Below are 17694 nucleotides of genomic sequence, written 5' to 3'. Positions count from 1 at the left end.
AGACTCAAGTACGGACCTCAGTTGGGAATCCCAGTGAAGGTCAAAGGCAGAAAGAAAAAAAAGCTGCACTGAGATCTGAGACAGTCATAAGCAGACAGATGTTCCTAGGCTTTAATGAGCAGTCTTGGCTCCAGGCCTTTCTTGGCAGAGCTGTTTAGGTTTAGTATTTTTCCTCTTGTAGTGTAAGGTATGGCTCTGGTTAGCTGGCTCTGGTTAGCTGGCTCTGGTTAGCTAACTGCTGATGATTTTTCCATCTAAATAACAGCTTGACAATGAAGAAACCAGTTCATAATCTGCAGCTTGATGGATTAGGTCATGGGGAATGATGTGCAGTTGCAATCGTGAAAAGTAAAAATAAATAAAAATAATAATTGCAGTTTAAATGAGAACCAGTTCTAAAAGTTTAAACAACAAATCTGACGAAGCTCCTATTGCAAGTTCTACCACTCCGTCTTACTTTTTATTGTCATGGACAATAAATTGAAGGAAAAATGACAGGAAATTGACTTTTTCTTAACAAATTCTTCTATTTCAAGGGCAGCCTGGTGAGGATCATACACCCACTTTTGAAAGTCATTTGGGTTCACCAGCACCGAGAATTTTCTCTTAACAATTTTCTATTCCCAAATGAAATATATTGGACTGGAAAACAAAGGTTCAGCAAACATGTTCTGTTCAGAAGGCAAAGAGGCTACAAATCCAACTGTTAGCAAACTGTGAAATCAGTAACTTCACAATGAGGAAATAGCTTGGTTAAAAGTTGCGAAGACTTTTAACCCATGTCTGCTGGGACACAACTTTCTTACTGCAATAGCCAGCCCAGTGCTTGGAGAATAAGTTTGGTTCTTTGACAGGTATATTAGCAAACTTGATACAACCAGGGGCTGAATTCAGTCCATTTCCAACACTTCTGTGTGCCACACTTCCGTCACCATTGCCCTGATTTAAGATGATAATGTAAATGGACATGTTTGCATGGGATAAGCTCTCATTCTAGACTGCTTCTCATTGCTATAGTCCAGATACTGGTCTCAGTGAAGGAAATGGAAACGTCTAGGTGGCTTAAACACGAGCAGTCTTTGGATCTCATTCAGCTACAAGTCAATAAAAAACTTAAGATCCTCACATTGGCAGGTTATATAAATTCTCTGCTCCCTCTGTGTTCTCAGCTGATTCTGCCTTTTCATTTTGGAGGCTATGAATTACGCTTCTTTGAAGCCCTTTTTTTAGCACATGAGAATCTCATCCACCGCTGGTTGGTTCAGTAAAGCTCACCCTTTTCCAGAACCRAGTGTGAAATCTGCTTTGTGATAAATATCTGACGGTGCAGGAGCTCTGGGCTCGCTCCCAAGTTAGATTCATTTATACTGCAGCAAAACACCTGCCTCTGCGTCATCACGAAGGCAGCTCTCCATTGTAAAGCACAGTTCATTTTCTCAGACAAGATTCAGATTCCTTTTCTTTCCCCCCCCCTCTGTGGGAGAGGAACAGATGTCCCGAGCGTCCGAAAGGAGCTTCCTCCCTCCCCATCAACCCAGCTTATATTTCCAAGTCATGAGTCCTAAAACTCTTCAGAGTCAATCGGCTAGGGCTTATTGTTTCCATGACACCAGCCTCTTCCCACAGCCACTCAATGCTCAGGATAATTACTCTACATGACACCTGCCCACTGGAAGTGACAGATTTACACTAGGATTGCACCCAGGGTCTCCACAGATTTAGTGCGGCCATCACCGTGATGGGTCCCCCTGGATCAGCGGTACACCACACTAATTGTGGGACACTGACCTAACTCCACAGCTTCTCACACGTCTAGCCCAGGCCATCAGCGAATGGTTTTTGTCTGCTTCGTGGGCCAGAGAGGAGAATCTCTGCTCCATACTGTGGCTGTACTCCCCAAGGCTGGGCGACAACTGCCGCCCAGAGATATTTGATTCCAATAAGAAGGATGTTTGCTTTGCCAACAGGCATTAAAATTGCTTCTGTTGCAGAATGCAACACAGACATTTTTGGAGGAAGTGCCACAAGCTAGGATAAATAGGAAAAGGCAGGAAAAGCATTTATGAAAAAGCTGTGTAACAACTCGAAGCCTTTTGAAGGTTTTGGCTTGATGTGTAGTCAACTTTCTCACCAGTCTCCCCAAAGCTTGGATGGAAAATGGGAGTCCACTACATAAAGCCAGAGAAGCTAGTGACGCAGAAACATAGTTGCTGAAAATGGCAAGTCCCTGTCTTTTCAGAATTATTAAAAAAAAATGCAGTAAAATGAAAAAGAATAAATAGGAGCCTACCTGAAGAGGCTGAAGAATCGTAAGTACTTCTATCCTTCCTATTCGTCCTGAAGGGCTGAACGTCCTTTTCCCTGTAAGTTCCAAACCCTTCAAAGCTTCTTCTTTTACTCCCACTTGCATCATTGTCCCGCTTGTCACTCGAGGAGTTCATTTCACCAAACATGTCCAGGGACTCTGACCTTGCATTACTCTCCGTATTACCAGAGTATCTCTTTGTGCAAGAGTCAATGGGATCATTGCTTGAGTCACCTTTATCTTTACTCTGTGTCCACTGCTGGGCATCAGAAAGTGATAACGTAGACAGCGTATCCACTTCAAAGTTACTCTTCGAGCCTTTGTGTCCGGTTTCACAATGCTGGTGCTTCTGTTTCTCCTTATGCTTGCTTTTCTCGTTGAGCAAGGAGAGGTCTTTATCTGAGCCACTTAGCCTTTCATTGATCGCATGGCTGGAGAAGCCAGTGGACTTGCTAGCAAAGAGACCACTCAGATCTTCGTGTGTCCCCAATATCCGCTCGTCCTTATGCTTGTGCTTATGTTTGTGTTTCCTTTTGTGAAGTCGGCCACTTGAAAGGCTTGTCCCTCCAACCTTTGGAGGGGCCAGAGAGGACTGCATGTCTCCAAGGCCCATTCCCACAGGTGTTTGCAGGTGCACTCCGTGTTTCGCTTTATGCTTGGCAGTGGTGGACATCTTCATATGAGAGCTTGCATGGAATTGGGGTGGGGGCACGGTAGGTCTCATAAATGGGGAAGCCGCTCCGAGCGTGTGAGACAGGTACAAAGGAGCTGGATACTGACCATAGTAACCAAGATTCATCATAGGCATTGATGTGTAAGGCATTCCATAGGGTGCATAGTAACTCCCACTGGGAATAGGGTAACCGAACCCTTGTAAAAAAGGCACCTTTGTCATGGTGTCATTGGTTTTGGCAGGTCTACCACGCTTCTTCTTAGACTTCATGTCAGAGGTCCTGCGAAGATAGAGCAATGGGTCATACTGGATATATGGCACAGGGTAGTAGTGATCAAAATTAATCCTGAAGATGCTGGGATATGGATTTTCATGATAAAATGTGTAACTTCTATGGGAAATCCTGAACACTTGAAACTTATTGATGAGTTCCTCAAGGTCTGCCAGAAACTGGAGGTCATCTCTGTTCTGCAGGCTTTTCCTTTTCCTCTTGTGCTTTGGCTTTTTAATGCTCTCATGAGAGAGAAAGTTATCCACAATGAGATGTTTCTGCCGGTGACCATGCCTGTTCTTTGTGCTGGTGTCAGATGGGATAGCCTCTGGATTGTCCAGGGTGCAGAAATCAAAGGAGTATCTCCGGCGGGATTCTGAGCTCTTTTCGGCTTGGTCAGAAGTGCTGTTGTTGTCTGTACCTATCCCACTGTCGCTTGGTATGGTTTCCTCACTGTGAGATTCGCTCACTGGCGACAGCGTGACTTCTTTCAGAGAACCTATTTCACAGAGGTGGGAAGGTGAATTAGCCATTAACCTGGGTGGAGACAGCTTCCAAGTTCCACTGTGCATTCCTTTCTGGGTTTTTGTAGGAAGAGCACTGATAGGTTGAAGATTTGGCATAGTTTTTAACTCTGAAAAATTCGTTTCAGTGCTTGCAGGGCTAAGGTTGCCGTTAGTCCCCACTAACTGTGTCGAAAGCGGATGAATAGCTGCTGGTGACGATGCCACAAGTGACTGCAGGTTGGAAGGCACTGCTGGGTTTTCTGGCTGGCTGGAAACAGGCCTTGAGTGCTTGATGGCTGTCTTAGGTTCTTCTGGCTGAGGCTGCAGCTCTGCTCTGGGCTTTCTGCCCCGTTTTTTGCCAATGTAGATAGTCCCCCTCTTGCTGACATTGATCTGCTTCCCTAGTCTGGCATCAATGGTTGTTGGCCCAGCACTAGACGGTGGCTGAACTTTTGCTTTTAGAGCTATGTTGCTGGAGCAGGAGGACAAGATCTGATTGAGAATATTCTTCCTCTTGAGGGTCTTCATTTTATTAATGGTCTTGATGGTCTTCTTATCCAAGACCCCAAGCTTTCCAACCTTTTTGTGAAACTTGAGTTCACTGATGGACTTGTCCTCTCCTGGGACCATCTGGGCCAACTTGGCCAGATTCCGTCTCCTCTTCCTTTTCTTTGTTCCTGGAAATTCGCGACTGATTGGACTCACTGGGCTGGTGGAGGTTCCCTCATGAATGGTTTCAACAGTGAGCAAAGGCTGTTTCTTTGGTCGTCCTCTTTTTTTCTTGACAGGTGTGATCACAGTAAGACTGTCTGTATTGGTATACAGAGGGCTGGATGGTGTGATGGGATAGGCTGAGGGAGGCTCCACCATCAGCTTCTCAGATGTTGTCATGGAGGCCTCCCGAAGGATAGATTTAGGTTTGCTGCAGGTCCATCTCCGCTTAGCTGCAAGTTTGGGGTGCTGGACCTCAGATAATTTGCTAGCTGTGGGAAGATCAGTAGGTAGGAGCGTGGATGTCACAGCTACGGATTTTCTGAGCCTAGTGGCACTGTTGGGGGAAGCTTTGTCAGAGAGCACACTGCTTTCAATAGCTACTAAAGGGGGCTCGTTTTCAATCACTTTCCCTGGCTTTGTGGCTCGAAGATCTTTTTTACTCCCCTCTGATTGTGAGCTAGTCCTGTTTGCTACTTCACTGCTCAAAGGAAGTCCAGAAGACAGGCTTTTCTCCTGGATAGTCTTCTCTATGGAAGATTTTGTAGACTGCCTTTTTTTCCTTTTGTGGCCTGACGTATCTGTTGTTGGAGACTTTATTGGGATAGTAATTCGTACGTGACTGGTGTCACTTTCAGAACTGCTAGCAGAACTGGGATTCTGCTTCGTGGGTGATGCGTCTAACACACCATCCATTGAGTAAGACTCCCTTTTCCCATCCATGCTGTCATGGCTTTTGCTGTCAAATGCTTTCTGAGCACTCTTCACCCATTCAATGTCTGTGGTTTGGATGGTTTGACTTATCAAGTCTTTTTTGCTGGACTTCTTCTTCATAGTCCCCGTGGGCTGATCAGGGGCCTCCAGCTGCACTCCTCCCTCCGGATCGACGAGAGGCAAAAGCCCATTGCACTCGGAAGCGTTGCTAGGCTGGGCGGCTGCGCTGATGTTGTTGGGTGATGGGACTGCACTGCAAATGGCAAGCTCTTTACTACTGGCTGTCAGCTGCCCCCACRTGCTTCCGACACAGGATTTCTTTGCTTGGGATTTGCTGAAAGAGACTACTGTCTCTGGAGCGGGGACCTTGGTGGCACTCACAGCTTCTCGACTGCATTCTGTATTGATGAAACAACTTTGAGAAGCGGATCCACTATCAGAGCTTGCTGACCAGTCAAGATGGTGCTGGTTGCTACTTTTCTGCTGGTGCTTTGATTTTAAGGTGTCACCGGTGAAGTCTTGTTGGAGGCCCGGATCATAGTGCAGAGCAGAATGTTTCTGTGGCCTGTCATAAACCTGAAAGGGAGAAGAAAATGAAAATAGGAAAAAGTTAGTTTATTGGTCCAATCATAACCACTAATTACAGCTCTTTATTTGTACAGTGAATGACAACTCTTCTTAAGCCATGTCCTCTTAAGGGTTAGAAGTCTTTATAAAGTCTTCTTATACTTGAGTCAAATTTGCATTTAGATTTATACATTGTAAACAAGTTTTGTTTTGTTTTCCCATTCTAAAACAATGGAAATATTTCCATAAATGCTAAATTGCTAAGGAAACATACTCTATTGATTTTTAATTTAAAACACAAGTAAAATATTCTTTTCAATGGACAAATGGTGCAACCCAGCCTCCTGGTGAGAATCCCTTTTTCCTTAAAAATAATCCCTCATAGAATTTGATGCTTTGGGCAGCTCAAAAAAGGAAGAATTAAGCTCATTGTTGTAAACAACAAAAACGTGAACTTAATCTAGGAAGTGATTACAAACAAGAGGGAAACCCATGGGTTCATTTCCCCACAAAGCCCAAATCTGTGAAGATTTACTTGCTTAAATTCCCACATAGGAGTCATCCCCGCAAAGTTACTCTGAAAATCATATGCATAGCGTGTGTAAGGCAAACTTGGCAGGTTCAAGATTTGCATTACTCTCTTCCCATTTTAATAATCTGCTCTTTGCAATGTCGGTAAGAGATATTTCCAATGCGATTTCTAATCCAACAGCAGCTCTTCAAACCACAGGGGTTACAGTACCGGCAAAATTACACTGAAGACTGTTGCAGAGCAGAAGAAAGAACTACTTTTTCTTGGTGGGCCTCCTTCAGGTGAAGAAATTATGTTTATTACTGCTGTAACCTTTTCAGAAGTTCCTTAAAACAGAACAAACCCATTTTATTTTCACTAACTGACCTCTTCTAGCCATTTATTTTCCCTTTTATACTAAGATTTTTTTTTCCCTCCTTTTTAAATCTGGATCAAACTGAACCTTATTTCATACATGTAGTATCACAAACACCTGTTCTCCGTAAACTGTGACTGTAATTACACCATTCTGAATACCAAATAAATGATGAGATCCTTACAATAAATGTGCAACCAAGGAAAGAACAAGGCTTTTGAGCTCTGGTTTTCTGGGAAGCAAGGCATCCCTGGTTCTGAGCGACTTCAGAGGAATTTGAAAGGTGCTAAACGTCCCCAAGCCCACGGTGTATTATTTAGCGACCAGTAAGTATGCGTGTTATTGGCAAACTTGATGATGATCCATCCTTAGTGTGGATATAAAACCAGGCATGTGGCCTTTTTGGAATACACAGTAAGGAGGAAGCTGTTCTGGTCCATTCTCTGAGGAGCAACCGGGGACTCTTAAATCCTGCGGATAGTTCAGCTGTCGTGCATATGGACCAGCTACGCTCAGGGAAAGCGGAGATTTCCAGGAATTGTGGAGTGAGAAAATGAAAGCATGCAGCTGTGGTAGGACTGCAGATGTCGCAGGCTTGTGACACCCTTTTTTTTTTTTTCCTCCCAGCCTGAGAAAAGAGCCGAAAGTATAAACAGACCTTGGGGAACGAATCAGTTCCTCCTCCCAGAAATGACCTCCTACACTGGAGCCACCACACCAAGGGGACGGTGCCCGGGCTACTGGCCTGCTCGCTTCGCCGCTTCGCCGCCATGGGTTCAGCAAACGGAAGCTGAGCGGGAATGGAGCTGACATCCCCCCACTCCCAGCTCTGAAAAGCATATAAAATATATATATATAGCCCACCCAAGCCCACCCAATTCCAATTCCTTTGGATACTGATGGAGAGGCAAAGCAAGATCAACAGCACTGATGCTGAAGTTTGATTCTATTTATTTTATTTTTAAAATGAAACATCATCTTCCTGAGGCATCACAATTTCTGACTTAAAAAACCTTGGACATCTTAGGCTGAGGCCTYTACTGGTCCTGCACCAACGCGGGGCCAGCCTGCTTCTGCAGGGATCTGTAATCCCAGCAACTCTTTACACTCAACTTCCTTCCCAAATGCCGAGCTGTAAAACTAAATGACCTAAAAAAATCTCTTTTGAAAACAGAGAGGGTCCCAGGAGCGAGGGAAAACATCACATGCCGGCAACACCCCGCTCCCCCCACCTCTGCCGCACACACGCTGCTCTAGTTTAAAAGCAGCAATAATCTCCGATCTATATTTAAAGACAGTTAATAAGGGTTTACAGCCGAGAGGCCAGCTACGAATCGGAGATGAACGCCGCTATATCGCTTAGCTCCTCCAGCCTCATTTCCTTGTCCTACACGCTATAAAGCAACCATGCAACAGATCCCTAATGAGACCCTTGTCATTACTGCAGCACCGCAGGCCACCGCAAGGTCTATCTTAAAATCCATGAGAAAGATAGGCTTGTGTCATCCACGGTGCCAACCTGGTTGAGTGCCGCAAGCCAAAGGTGCTGAGACCAAGAGCGAGGGCCGGCCTGTGGCAGGACGGGCAAGAGCAGAGAGCTTTAAAAAAAAATAATAAAAAAACCCTGTAAACCCAGCCTAAGCCCCCCACTCAAGCTCGCCAAGCTCTTCCAAGCCCCACCAATGGCTGCATCTTGGTGCTGTTCACGGAAATTTGTTACTTGACATGCTGCAGCTCCAGGCAATGGGCTGTTGACTTGCGCAGAGCTCCTATCCCAGCACAGCTGAGACCGGCACCATGGGCAGGCTTTTTGGGGAGAAATGGAAAGATTTACCTGTATTTACTTTATGAGACCCTAAAAATACCTCAGGCTTCAGTGCCTGCCTCTGTTTGTAGTTTGACCTTTCGCTGCATGGGATTTTCTTCAGCAACTAGCTATTCTGGAGCAGGAGTCTGCCCCCTCTTCTTTTTTGGGGGAAATTCACACATCTAACTTAACCCGTGCAATTTTATCTCATCTCACAAAACTTGGTCAATATTTCTCTTGAAATTCAGTTTACTAGACATGCTTATTGGGTAATAATCCCATAGCTCCTTTGAAAAAATAAAATATGAGGAAGCTAAGAGTTCTTGCAACTGCAAAGAAGTTGCAGCAACATGAGCCAGCACAGGAAAAGGCTACAAAAATAAAGTTTGAATCCTCTTCTTATTGTTGTAATGATTTTAATGTCAAAAACCTGAGTGTTAGCCCTCAGGTTTGGCAGTGCTGGGTAGACCTATGAGTAGGATACGTCCCACCTACTGGCTACTGAAGTGCACCAGCCGGAGAAGAGTAGAGGTGGTGGCACACAGGGTTGCACCTGCCTTTGCAGACCTGCACAGATGCAGATGTGCTTACTCCTCATTCCAGTTTTATTCCGGCACACAGCCCTCGCAAAAGGGAGGATGAGACTGTGTCAGTCCCATGGTGAGCAGCACCCTCCTCTGCAAGCAGCACCCAGCAGCAGAATCTGGCCCACGGGGACACTTTTCACTTAAAACATTGCACCCTGCCTCACCATTCCCTCGCCTGAGCATCGCTCCGCATCCACACACTGCTTCCAGTCCCAAAGCAAAAAGTGGGAGGAGATGTCAGCAATCAAACAGACAAAAATCAAGGGCTTAGTTAAAAAAAAACAACAAATCATGTCTATAAATATGAATATAATTAACAAAATACACACACAGAAGCCCAACACCTGACAAAAATCTGCTCGCTTACAGAGTACGGTACCCCCCTGCTCCAAATGCACCTTCTTCTAGAGGTAACGCACATACAGCTTGTCAAGAATCTGGCTTGCAAATCAAAGTTAATACTACAACGCCCCCTCTTTAAATCATTCGCAGATCCATCTGTGTAATGGCTCCTCAAGTGTAATTCCCTATTAAGAGGCTTTATCTGGAGAGATAAGCAGCTGGTTCCCATGTCACTAATTGCTGTCTGCTGTGATTTTAAAACATCTGCACCATTGTGCTCTTCATTTTCATATTCTAATCACCCTGAAACTTGAAAAAGGTACATCATTGATTGTTTCTGTGGGTTAATTAGTACACAGTCTCCTTGTAGAGACAATTTAAAGGCAGTCAGAACCTCAATCAGCAAGTTTGTTTTAAAAATTAATAACATCAGGAACGTCTGTGGGGATTGGCATCCGCAGTGACACATCAGAGCGTGCTCTGGGGACCTACCATCCTTTGTTATCATCTTCATGGGCTGGAAATAAATAAAAAAAAAAAGAAAAGAAAGAAAGAAAAAGGGGAAAGGCTTTCCTAAATGAATAATGTCACTTAGAATCCAAGTCTTGGGAAGCGTTTGCTTTTATCTCAGGGCCACCCCTGCCTCTCCAGCGAGAGCAAACCTGAGCAAAACATCGTGCAAAACCTCTACGCRCTCCTGGAGCATCTAACCCATTTTTGGAATAATTTTGGCAGTCAGGAGCTGACATCTCATCAGAAACCAATGGGGTGAGGCTGCGACTGCTTGGATGTACGCAGACGTTTGCTCTGCTTTGCCTGTCTTGGCTGGATGCTGGTTGCGAGGTGTTGTTTCCAAGCTAATAAGCCATGCAAAGAAGGATATTAGCTCAGGCACAGCACTCTGCTAAGCCGGCTACATTGCATGCAAACTGGACTTTTCTTCTGTCCAGCCAGCTCAGAGCAAAGGCTGGGCTGAATTCATACCTGAATTAACTCCATTACCTGCATTAACTTAGGCTTATACTCAAAAGTGCACTGGACGGTGCTGAAAATGGGCCTCTGGTGCTTGGCAAAAGGTCAGCCTGAGATTTTCAGGAGGGAATGAATAGATCTGGGTGCACTGAGGTTAAGTGGAAAATGCAATGGGCACCTGACTTCCAAAAACTCAGACTCTGCTTTTGTGCTTCACGTGGAGCTCCTAAAATCTGGAGAAACTCCAGGTAATTTGTTCCTCTTGAAAAGCTTTCTCTTCAGTCTCTGCTTCCTAGACATGCATGAAAACATGTTGCTGGAGGAGAAAACCCTTTGAGAGGAAGAGAAAACTGAGATTTCCAGCTCCAACACATGAATAAATAATCCTGGCTCAGATCATACTTTTGCTCAAAACTGAAACTGAGCATTTCCTCTTGTGTCCCAATGGGACAGCAGAAAATTGCTCACTTGAAGCCCATAATCAGAGCTGGAGTTTGGAGGTATTTCATGTAGTTTGGTGAGCGCACTGAACCCACATTACTTGGCAAACAAAAGATGCCAAGCAGAAAGGACTCCAAGTCGAGTGCAACTTAACTCTGGCTTGATGACTTGCAGGATTGATCAGTTAATGAAACGAGATGTGGTTTGTTTGTAGGAGGGGTCGTGTGATCTGGTCAGGCCAGTCCATAATAGCTGTAATGGTTTTAATGGTTTCAGGAAGCCCTTTAGGTCCTCCGTGGCTCTGACCAGGGAGAAGGGAACATGAACTGGCGTATGGCACTTTGCTGGGATGGCAAGTAGCATCTTGTGAGAGACCCTACTGAAGCTAGTGCAAAAACAATGTAGGGGCCTTAATTCCAATTAAAATACTATCAAAAAAACCCACGTCAACAGGCACTAACATGAAATTCATGGTTATCATCCCAAAGAAGGAGGATTTTCCAGAGCAGTTTTGTCAAAATTTATTGTTCCCGGAGCTCCCTCCTTCCCCAAATCCCTAAGCCTTCAATTGTACAAAGCCCAAGCAATGCTGCCTTCCTAGGAGCTCGGATCGTTCCCTAGAAATCAGAAGAGAGGCAGGAATTAACAGAAAGCTGCAGGGTGGCTACTCGAGAGCATGACGCAGCATGGGGTGGGAGCGGGTTAATTAAAAGCAAAGCATCGCCTGTTCGTGTCCATTCAGTGAACACAAACATTGCACACTCGTATGTAAGCCCGCGTAAATCAGGGGGATCTTCGCTGAAGCTGCTGGGGGTCCTTCCAGATTTACGCTCCCGTTGCTACGTAGCTCTGTCTTCCCTTGTGTAATAACGTCAGCAGAGAGATGCTGAAGTTTGGTGGAAATGTTGGGCTCGTTATTTCCTGCTGCACCGCAGGCACATCACTATTCATGTCATGGGTATGGTCAAGAAAAATAAATAAGAACATCAATGAAACAGGTGATGTTGCAGGGGCTTTTGCATTTTGCATTGTAATTGTTTTGAGGATAACTACCTCAAGCACTTATCCTTAAGGAAAAGATATAGCAAGGCACAAAGAATACAGAAGGGTCCAAAGATGCTCATGTGGCTGCAAATTGTATTTTTTCATGCATTCCTGGTAAGGCATCATGACTGGCTAAGTAGCTCACAAATTCCACAGTTAGGCCAAATGAATTTCACTACAGGCTTTAAACTGGATGATTTACACGCTATTTCAATCTTCTGCTGGATTTCAGACACTTCCGTTTTCCAAACACAGGGATCCAGGATATTATCTGAGTAAATTGCAACAGCATGGAGAATTCACAAAGGCAGCAGTTCTAGTTTGGAGCTGGGAGCTGATCCGCTCCTTTACCAGTGGGATAGGCCCATCTCGGCACATATTTTCTTTATCAAATGTTTAAACAACCCTGGCTCTTTTCAGGGCTTTGTATTAAGCACCGAGTCTGGGAAAACTCTAAACAATGGGATTTTTCTGTCATCTCCAACAAAGAGCCCATCACCACTGACATAACAATGCAGTTTAAATATCGCGTTTAAGCATAACACAGTTTGCCGGATTGGTTTAGGCAACTGGGAGAGAACAACTGGGCACCAGCTAAGGTGGAGCACAATGGGACTAATACAATTTTGCCCCATTCGTCTGGCAAGATAACCCTGGTTCGGTCCTTGTTTGGCCTCCAGCCAGCGTAAAGATTCCCAAGCGGGCGTTTCAATCCGACGCTACGTCCGTGCAGCTCGCGGAGCAAAACGCCTCGCCGATCCGGGCGCTTTCGTTCATCCCGGAGCCTTGCTCCTGCTCGCTGAAGATTTTAACAGCAGCAGCGGTATTAAGGCTTCGTTATTCATACATAAAAAAGCCTTGCATCCCTACATAGTCCCGTGGGAAGCACYGGAGCTCAATCTGCTCTTCCTGATGTGTAATGATGGCATCGGAGCTCTATCCCACCCTGCTCTCCGACTTTGCTCTGCAGATTTCAAGGTTTTGAGGGCAACGTGTATTTGGACGGTGACTTGGCCCAAATCAAAGAGTGGAAGGATGCCAGTACAGACTGGGGCCTGCCGGCCCTGCAGAAACACAAGCCATAACATGCCGCCTTCTTTCCTAAAGCTTTGTGGTGTTGTCCAAAGCGTTAATGCTTGAGCACTTCTCGGATTACTAAATTGGAAATAAGGATGAGCAGCTGTGCTCCGTAAGTTTCTACTATAATTTTTAAAAGCCTGCAGTGCTTAATTTGCATTGAAAGATTTCTTTTATCCTTCATTTATTACAGAAATTGCAGTTTTACCCTGAATACTTTTTCTTCCAAGGGGTGGGGGAGTTATAAATGGCTTTTCCATCGAGGCCAGTGATTCTTTCCACTAGAGTTAAATAATTTGATTATAAATTGAGTCCTTAAATGTCAAGGAGATGCTGAATTCACCTGAAAACAGGCATTTAGAGAAGCTCATAAAAGCTGTGAGCTCCAGTCAGTTAGCTCATCATTCTTTTAGCATGCACTTCATTTAGCAGTTACTGACCGCCAGATTAATTCTTTCAAAGCATCTTGATTGCAGCTAAGGTCTAACATGAAGTATTGCACGTATTACGACATGAGCAAAAAGCCCAGAAATCTGCCAGAATATCTATTTGGTGCATCTGGGTCATGAAAACTCATGGTAGAGATCAAATATGCTGGAGGAAAGGAGCATCCTCTCACCTCCCTGCATTAAGAGCCAAGTCCCGCACCACAAATTTAGTGAGAGCATCATCTGTGACTTCAGCAAATTCAGGCTGAAGAGGTGAACTATGGCAACCTGTAGCAAATGGAGAAGCTCATTCCTTTCGGAAAATCTGCCTGAAGAGCTCAAAGGGACAAATTTCTAGCTCTGCTGGGTATTTACTCAAAAATCTGAGTAGACTAGGGTAGACCACTGTGATGTAGACCAGAGTGAGACTCACTGTCTGCCCAGAAGAACAAGAGTGACAGAGGTGAGGCACATCATAAAGATATAAGGTGGGTTAGGATTATTTATATTGAAGAATGCAGTATGTGAACAGTGTACTCCATTGCAGGATTGACAAGGGTCCCCAAAGCTGCACTGTGACAACCTGCACAGTCCCGGTTTTGCCATAATTAGACTTCACTCTTTCTGTTCTCAACAAAAACGTAAAGGTGGACAGTTTGCCTAAACCACCAAAAGTTATATTTATCCGGAATTGCCTTTCCTGCCACCGTATTTTTTTTCCTTTCCCTCCCTCCCCCTACATCGCAGCGCTTCCTCCCCATGACAGATGGAAGAGGTTAGGCAAAGACAGCAAATGGTGTGGTATGTACCAGAAGGAGATCGCACATGTGCTGGAGGCTTCAAAAAAAGCTGGTCCCAGATCAGACTCTCAGAGTGGGATTCTCCCTTGTCTTTCACCAGTAAAATACTTATCTTCTGATTAAAGGAGATAGAAACACTTGTCCTCCCTTGCACTTCGTGCAGGCGTTCCTAACAGTCTAAGCAGGCACACAGTGAAACCCGTCTGATTTGCAGAAGGCTACAGGACTGGTGGAGTTTCAGAAGCTTTGTCCTCTCACTTTGCCATTGCGTACAACCTATGCCCATTTTTCACCACTGCTGCCAGACAAAAAAAATGATTCCTCTTCCCTTTTCCTAGCAACTGCATGAGGCAATGTCTGGAGAACTTTTGCTGCATACATTAAATACATCTGAAGTGTGGCCGAAGTCCCTGCTTCTGGGCTAGAGGTAGCGCCCCCACGACAAAACCATCTGCTTTAGTCCATACGCTCTTGTCAGCTCCCCCACCGCGCCCGTAGCAAACGCCTTCCCACTGCTGAAAATTTGACCAGGCAACAACAAGCTTTTGGAGAAACGACAAAAAAAATCACAACAGAAAATGCTTCCGCGGTGATGCCAGGCGGGGCGATTATGGGTGACACCGCTTTCTTGGGGCATTGCTGGGCGCTTTCTGAACGTCACGTGTCTCTGCTTTGATGCTCATCCCTAATCTCTCCTTCCTCCCCTCCCTCCCCAGCTACGGCAAAATCACCTTTACTAATAAACCTCCAGCTCGAATAGCAGGTTTTATTTAGTGTGCTATAAAAACAGTCATTTCTCAGATCATAAAAGGGGCTCAACTGGACTGCATCATTTTGCTGAAGTGAGTTTTCTGGTGGAGYGATTCTCCCTTCTAAATGCCACAGTGCCCCACTGCCAGTATTTATGTACCAAAATAAAATGCAATTTTCTGGATTTTATTAAGTGTGAATCTCCAGCGGAAATCCATTTGGGAGCTGAACCCAACRTTTAATTGTCCCTTAATTTTATACTTTCAAGACTTTCTCAGCCTTTTTCAAAACATCATCAGTTTTATTAAGGTATAGCACAGCGTTACTTAAATGCCCTGACCAAGGTTGGGCGTGGTTTCTGCACACATAAACTGACACCAGTGCAACCCAGATAAAGAGAGGGCAGGGGACGGAGGTCTAGAAAAGAAGTCTGCAAGGCACCCCAAGCATGGTTTTGTGCTTAAATGACCTCCCAAACTTCTCTAGCAACTCATCTAAGAAATTATGGATAAAACTCAGTTTATTTAGTACTCAGCCTTCACCCATGAGGCTGAATAAGTGCTTGGAAAGTCTTTTAAAACAAATTCAGGCCCGGGCTTAGCATCCAGAACAGCAAAGTTCGGATCTCTTCTGGGTAAGGATCTGGCTCATCCCATTCAGAAGATCTGCTCTGGAGAAACCCTTCAGTTCTTCAACCTATGCTGAAATTCAATGATTTCTACCCAAATGCTTCCCTTAGGAGTGGAGCCTTCAGGACAAGACATAATGATGGTAAGGTACTGCCAGCACTTCAGAGCATTGCCCTTCTTCTATGAAATCACCTAAATACATTTCCTCGCCCTACACATGTTGACGAAGCAGAACCATTCCCACCGCTGTTATTGCTTCCTCTTAAGTGCTGACTGTGCGCTCGAGTTGAGCAACTCTGTAAAAACACTGACACCGAAGATGCAACCCCCTGTCCAAGCAGCTTGGCACGCAGGTTAAATCAGAGGTAGGCAGCACACATTTCAGACGTGAAAGTGCACGTGTCCGCTGCTGGGGGAGCAAGGTTATGCCTCTTTTTTTTGTTCAAAATGCAACTTACTCTGAAGGATTAGCATGACGTAGTTGGCAGAAGGTAAGTACTTCTAAGGGGTACTGGAGGACACAGAGGGAGATTAGCTAAAGCACAGGTGAAAGAGGTGTTTAAGCATCTAAGATATATATCAAAGGGACTACAACTACCTACACGGGGATGAGATTTGCACAGAAGGTCCTTCAGTCTAGCAGACAGATAAAAGAAAATTTCATGATTTGAAGCCAAAGCTCGGAAAACCGAGATAGGAAACACAGCCCACGTTTTTAATAGCGAGTATAATTAATCACGAGAACAGTTTATCATAGCAATGGATTCTCTATTACTGGAAGCGCCTTTTAAATCAAGTCTGGGTGTTTTTCTAACACATGTGCATTAGTGCACGACAGCTATTGGACTTGTAACAGGAATACATTCAGGCAAATCCCCTGATATGAGTTATGCAGGAGGTTTGAGTAAGTGATCACAACGGCTCTTTCTAGCTTTAAAAATTGGTGACTATATATCCTCTCTATATTCTCCGGTGTTTTGTCCAGCCTAGTGTTAAGCAATTCCAGAAATGTATGTGTCTTCAAGCCCTTCCTTTGGGAGGCTATATCCCAGCGTAATAAATCTCACTGTTCAGAATCTCTTCTTTCTTCCCCTGGAATCAGTTTCTATCCCTAGACACACCTCATTTCTGGATTAATCCCAACAATTCTTCCTCACCCTTGGTACCAAAATAGAATATTTTTCATTTTTTAACAATTCATTCCCGTTGCCTTATTCCCTGCTGCTGTAAAACAGTGCATCCCACCGGAACAGCAGAGCTGATCTACACGGATAAGGATGCCTAGGAGAGCCCAGCGAGATGTGGTTCCCCCTGGACTCAGGAAGGGCAGCGTTCGACCGCACACKGCTCTGCAAGAGTGAGCAAAGGCAAAAAAAAACCCTTTGGTGAATGCACCCAGGTACCAACATGGCCCAGGTAAAGCCGCGGTGATGCCTGCAGCGATTCTTCTGCGCTAGCTGAACGCAGGCACAAGGAAACGGAGAGAGACCGACTTTCTCCTCAACAACCAGGGCTGAACCGAGCTTTGGCTCTGAACTTTATGAGGAGGCACAGGCTAACACCTGATCTCCAGCTAAATCTTGCAGACATCTGTAAAACAGAACAAAAATCAGAACATCCTGGAGCTGAAGACATGGGGAACGCTAGGACCGGTTTTAGTCACTGGCTGCTGTTTTCTTTCCTTTTCTTTTTAAATATTGAAGAAGGTATTGTTTTGGTCTTCTCCTGTTCTGAATTTCTCTGCTGTTCTGTTTGCTGCATCACAGGCTCAAAACAAGAGTCCGTATACAACCCCTCCTCCCCCCGAACTGTTGGAGGTCTCTGCCTGAATCCAAATGTCAGACTGCTTCAATGTTCAGATGTTTTAAATGGTCAGTTTTAAGGCAAAAAAAAAAAAAAGAAAAAAAAAGAAAAAGGAGCAACAGCTAAATCTCAAAACACTGAACAAAAAGGTTGCGTACGTTGAAGTCATTGGTACAGAGACTGTTCAGTGAATGCTTTAAACATGCTTCAAATGAGAAAAATATCTATTTCACCTTAGGCAAAGTATTTACTTATTGTTTTTTAGTTACTATTTCTTCTTTTTGTGTTATTTTTGGGAATACACGCACACACACACACACAAACACACACATATAATTGTGTTTTCCCCTAGACAGTCCACACATTCCTGTATATTCTCC

At 44.7% G+C, this 17694-nt stretch overlaps 1 protein-coding gene across 2 annotated transcripts in view; it reads right to left on the bottom strand.

Moving 5' to 3' along the window:
• SETBP1 (SET binding protein 1) overlaps positions 1–17694 on the bottom strand; it is a 243765-nt gene that overhangs the window by 71801 nt on the left and 154270 nt on the right. For both annotated transcript variants that reach the window (XM_026090670.1, XM_026090671.1), the window contains exon 4: positions 2291–5756. In XM_026090670.1, the coding sequence (XP_025946455.1) occupies positions 2291–5756 (3466 nt within the window). The remainder of the gene's footprint in view (positions 1–2290; positions 5757–17694) is intronic.

This window comes from Apteryx rowi, unplaced genomic scaffold, assembly GCF_003343035.1.
Source record: "Apteryx rowi isolate R43461 unplaced genomic scaffold, aptRow1 scaffold_87, whole genome shotgun sequence".
In the NCBI taxonomy this organism is placed as follows: domain Eukaryota; kingdom Metazoa; phylum Chordata; class Aves; order Apterygiformes; family Apterygidae; genus Apteryx; species Apteryx rowi.
The sequence above is the reverse complement of the archived record's forward strand: the minus strand, read 5'-3'. Positions and strand labels throughout refer to the sequence as shown.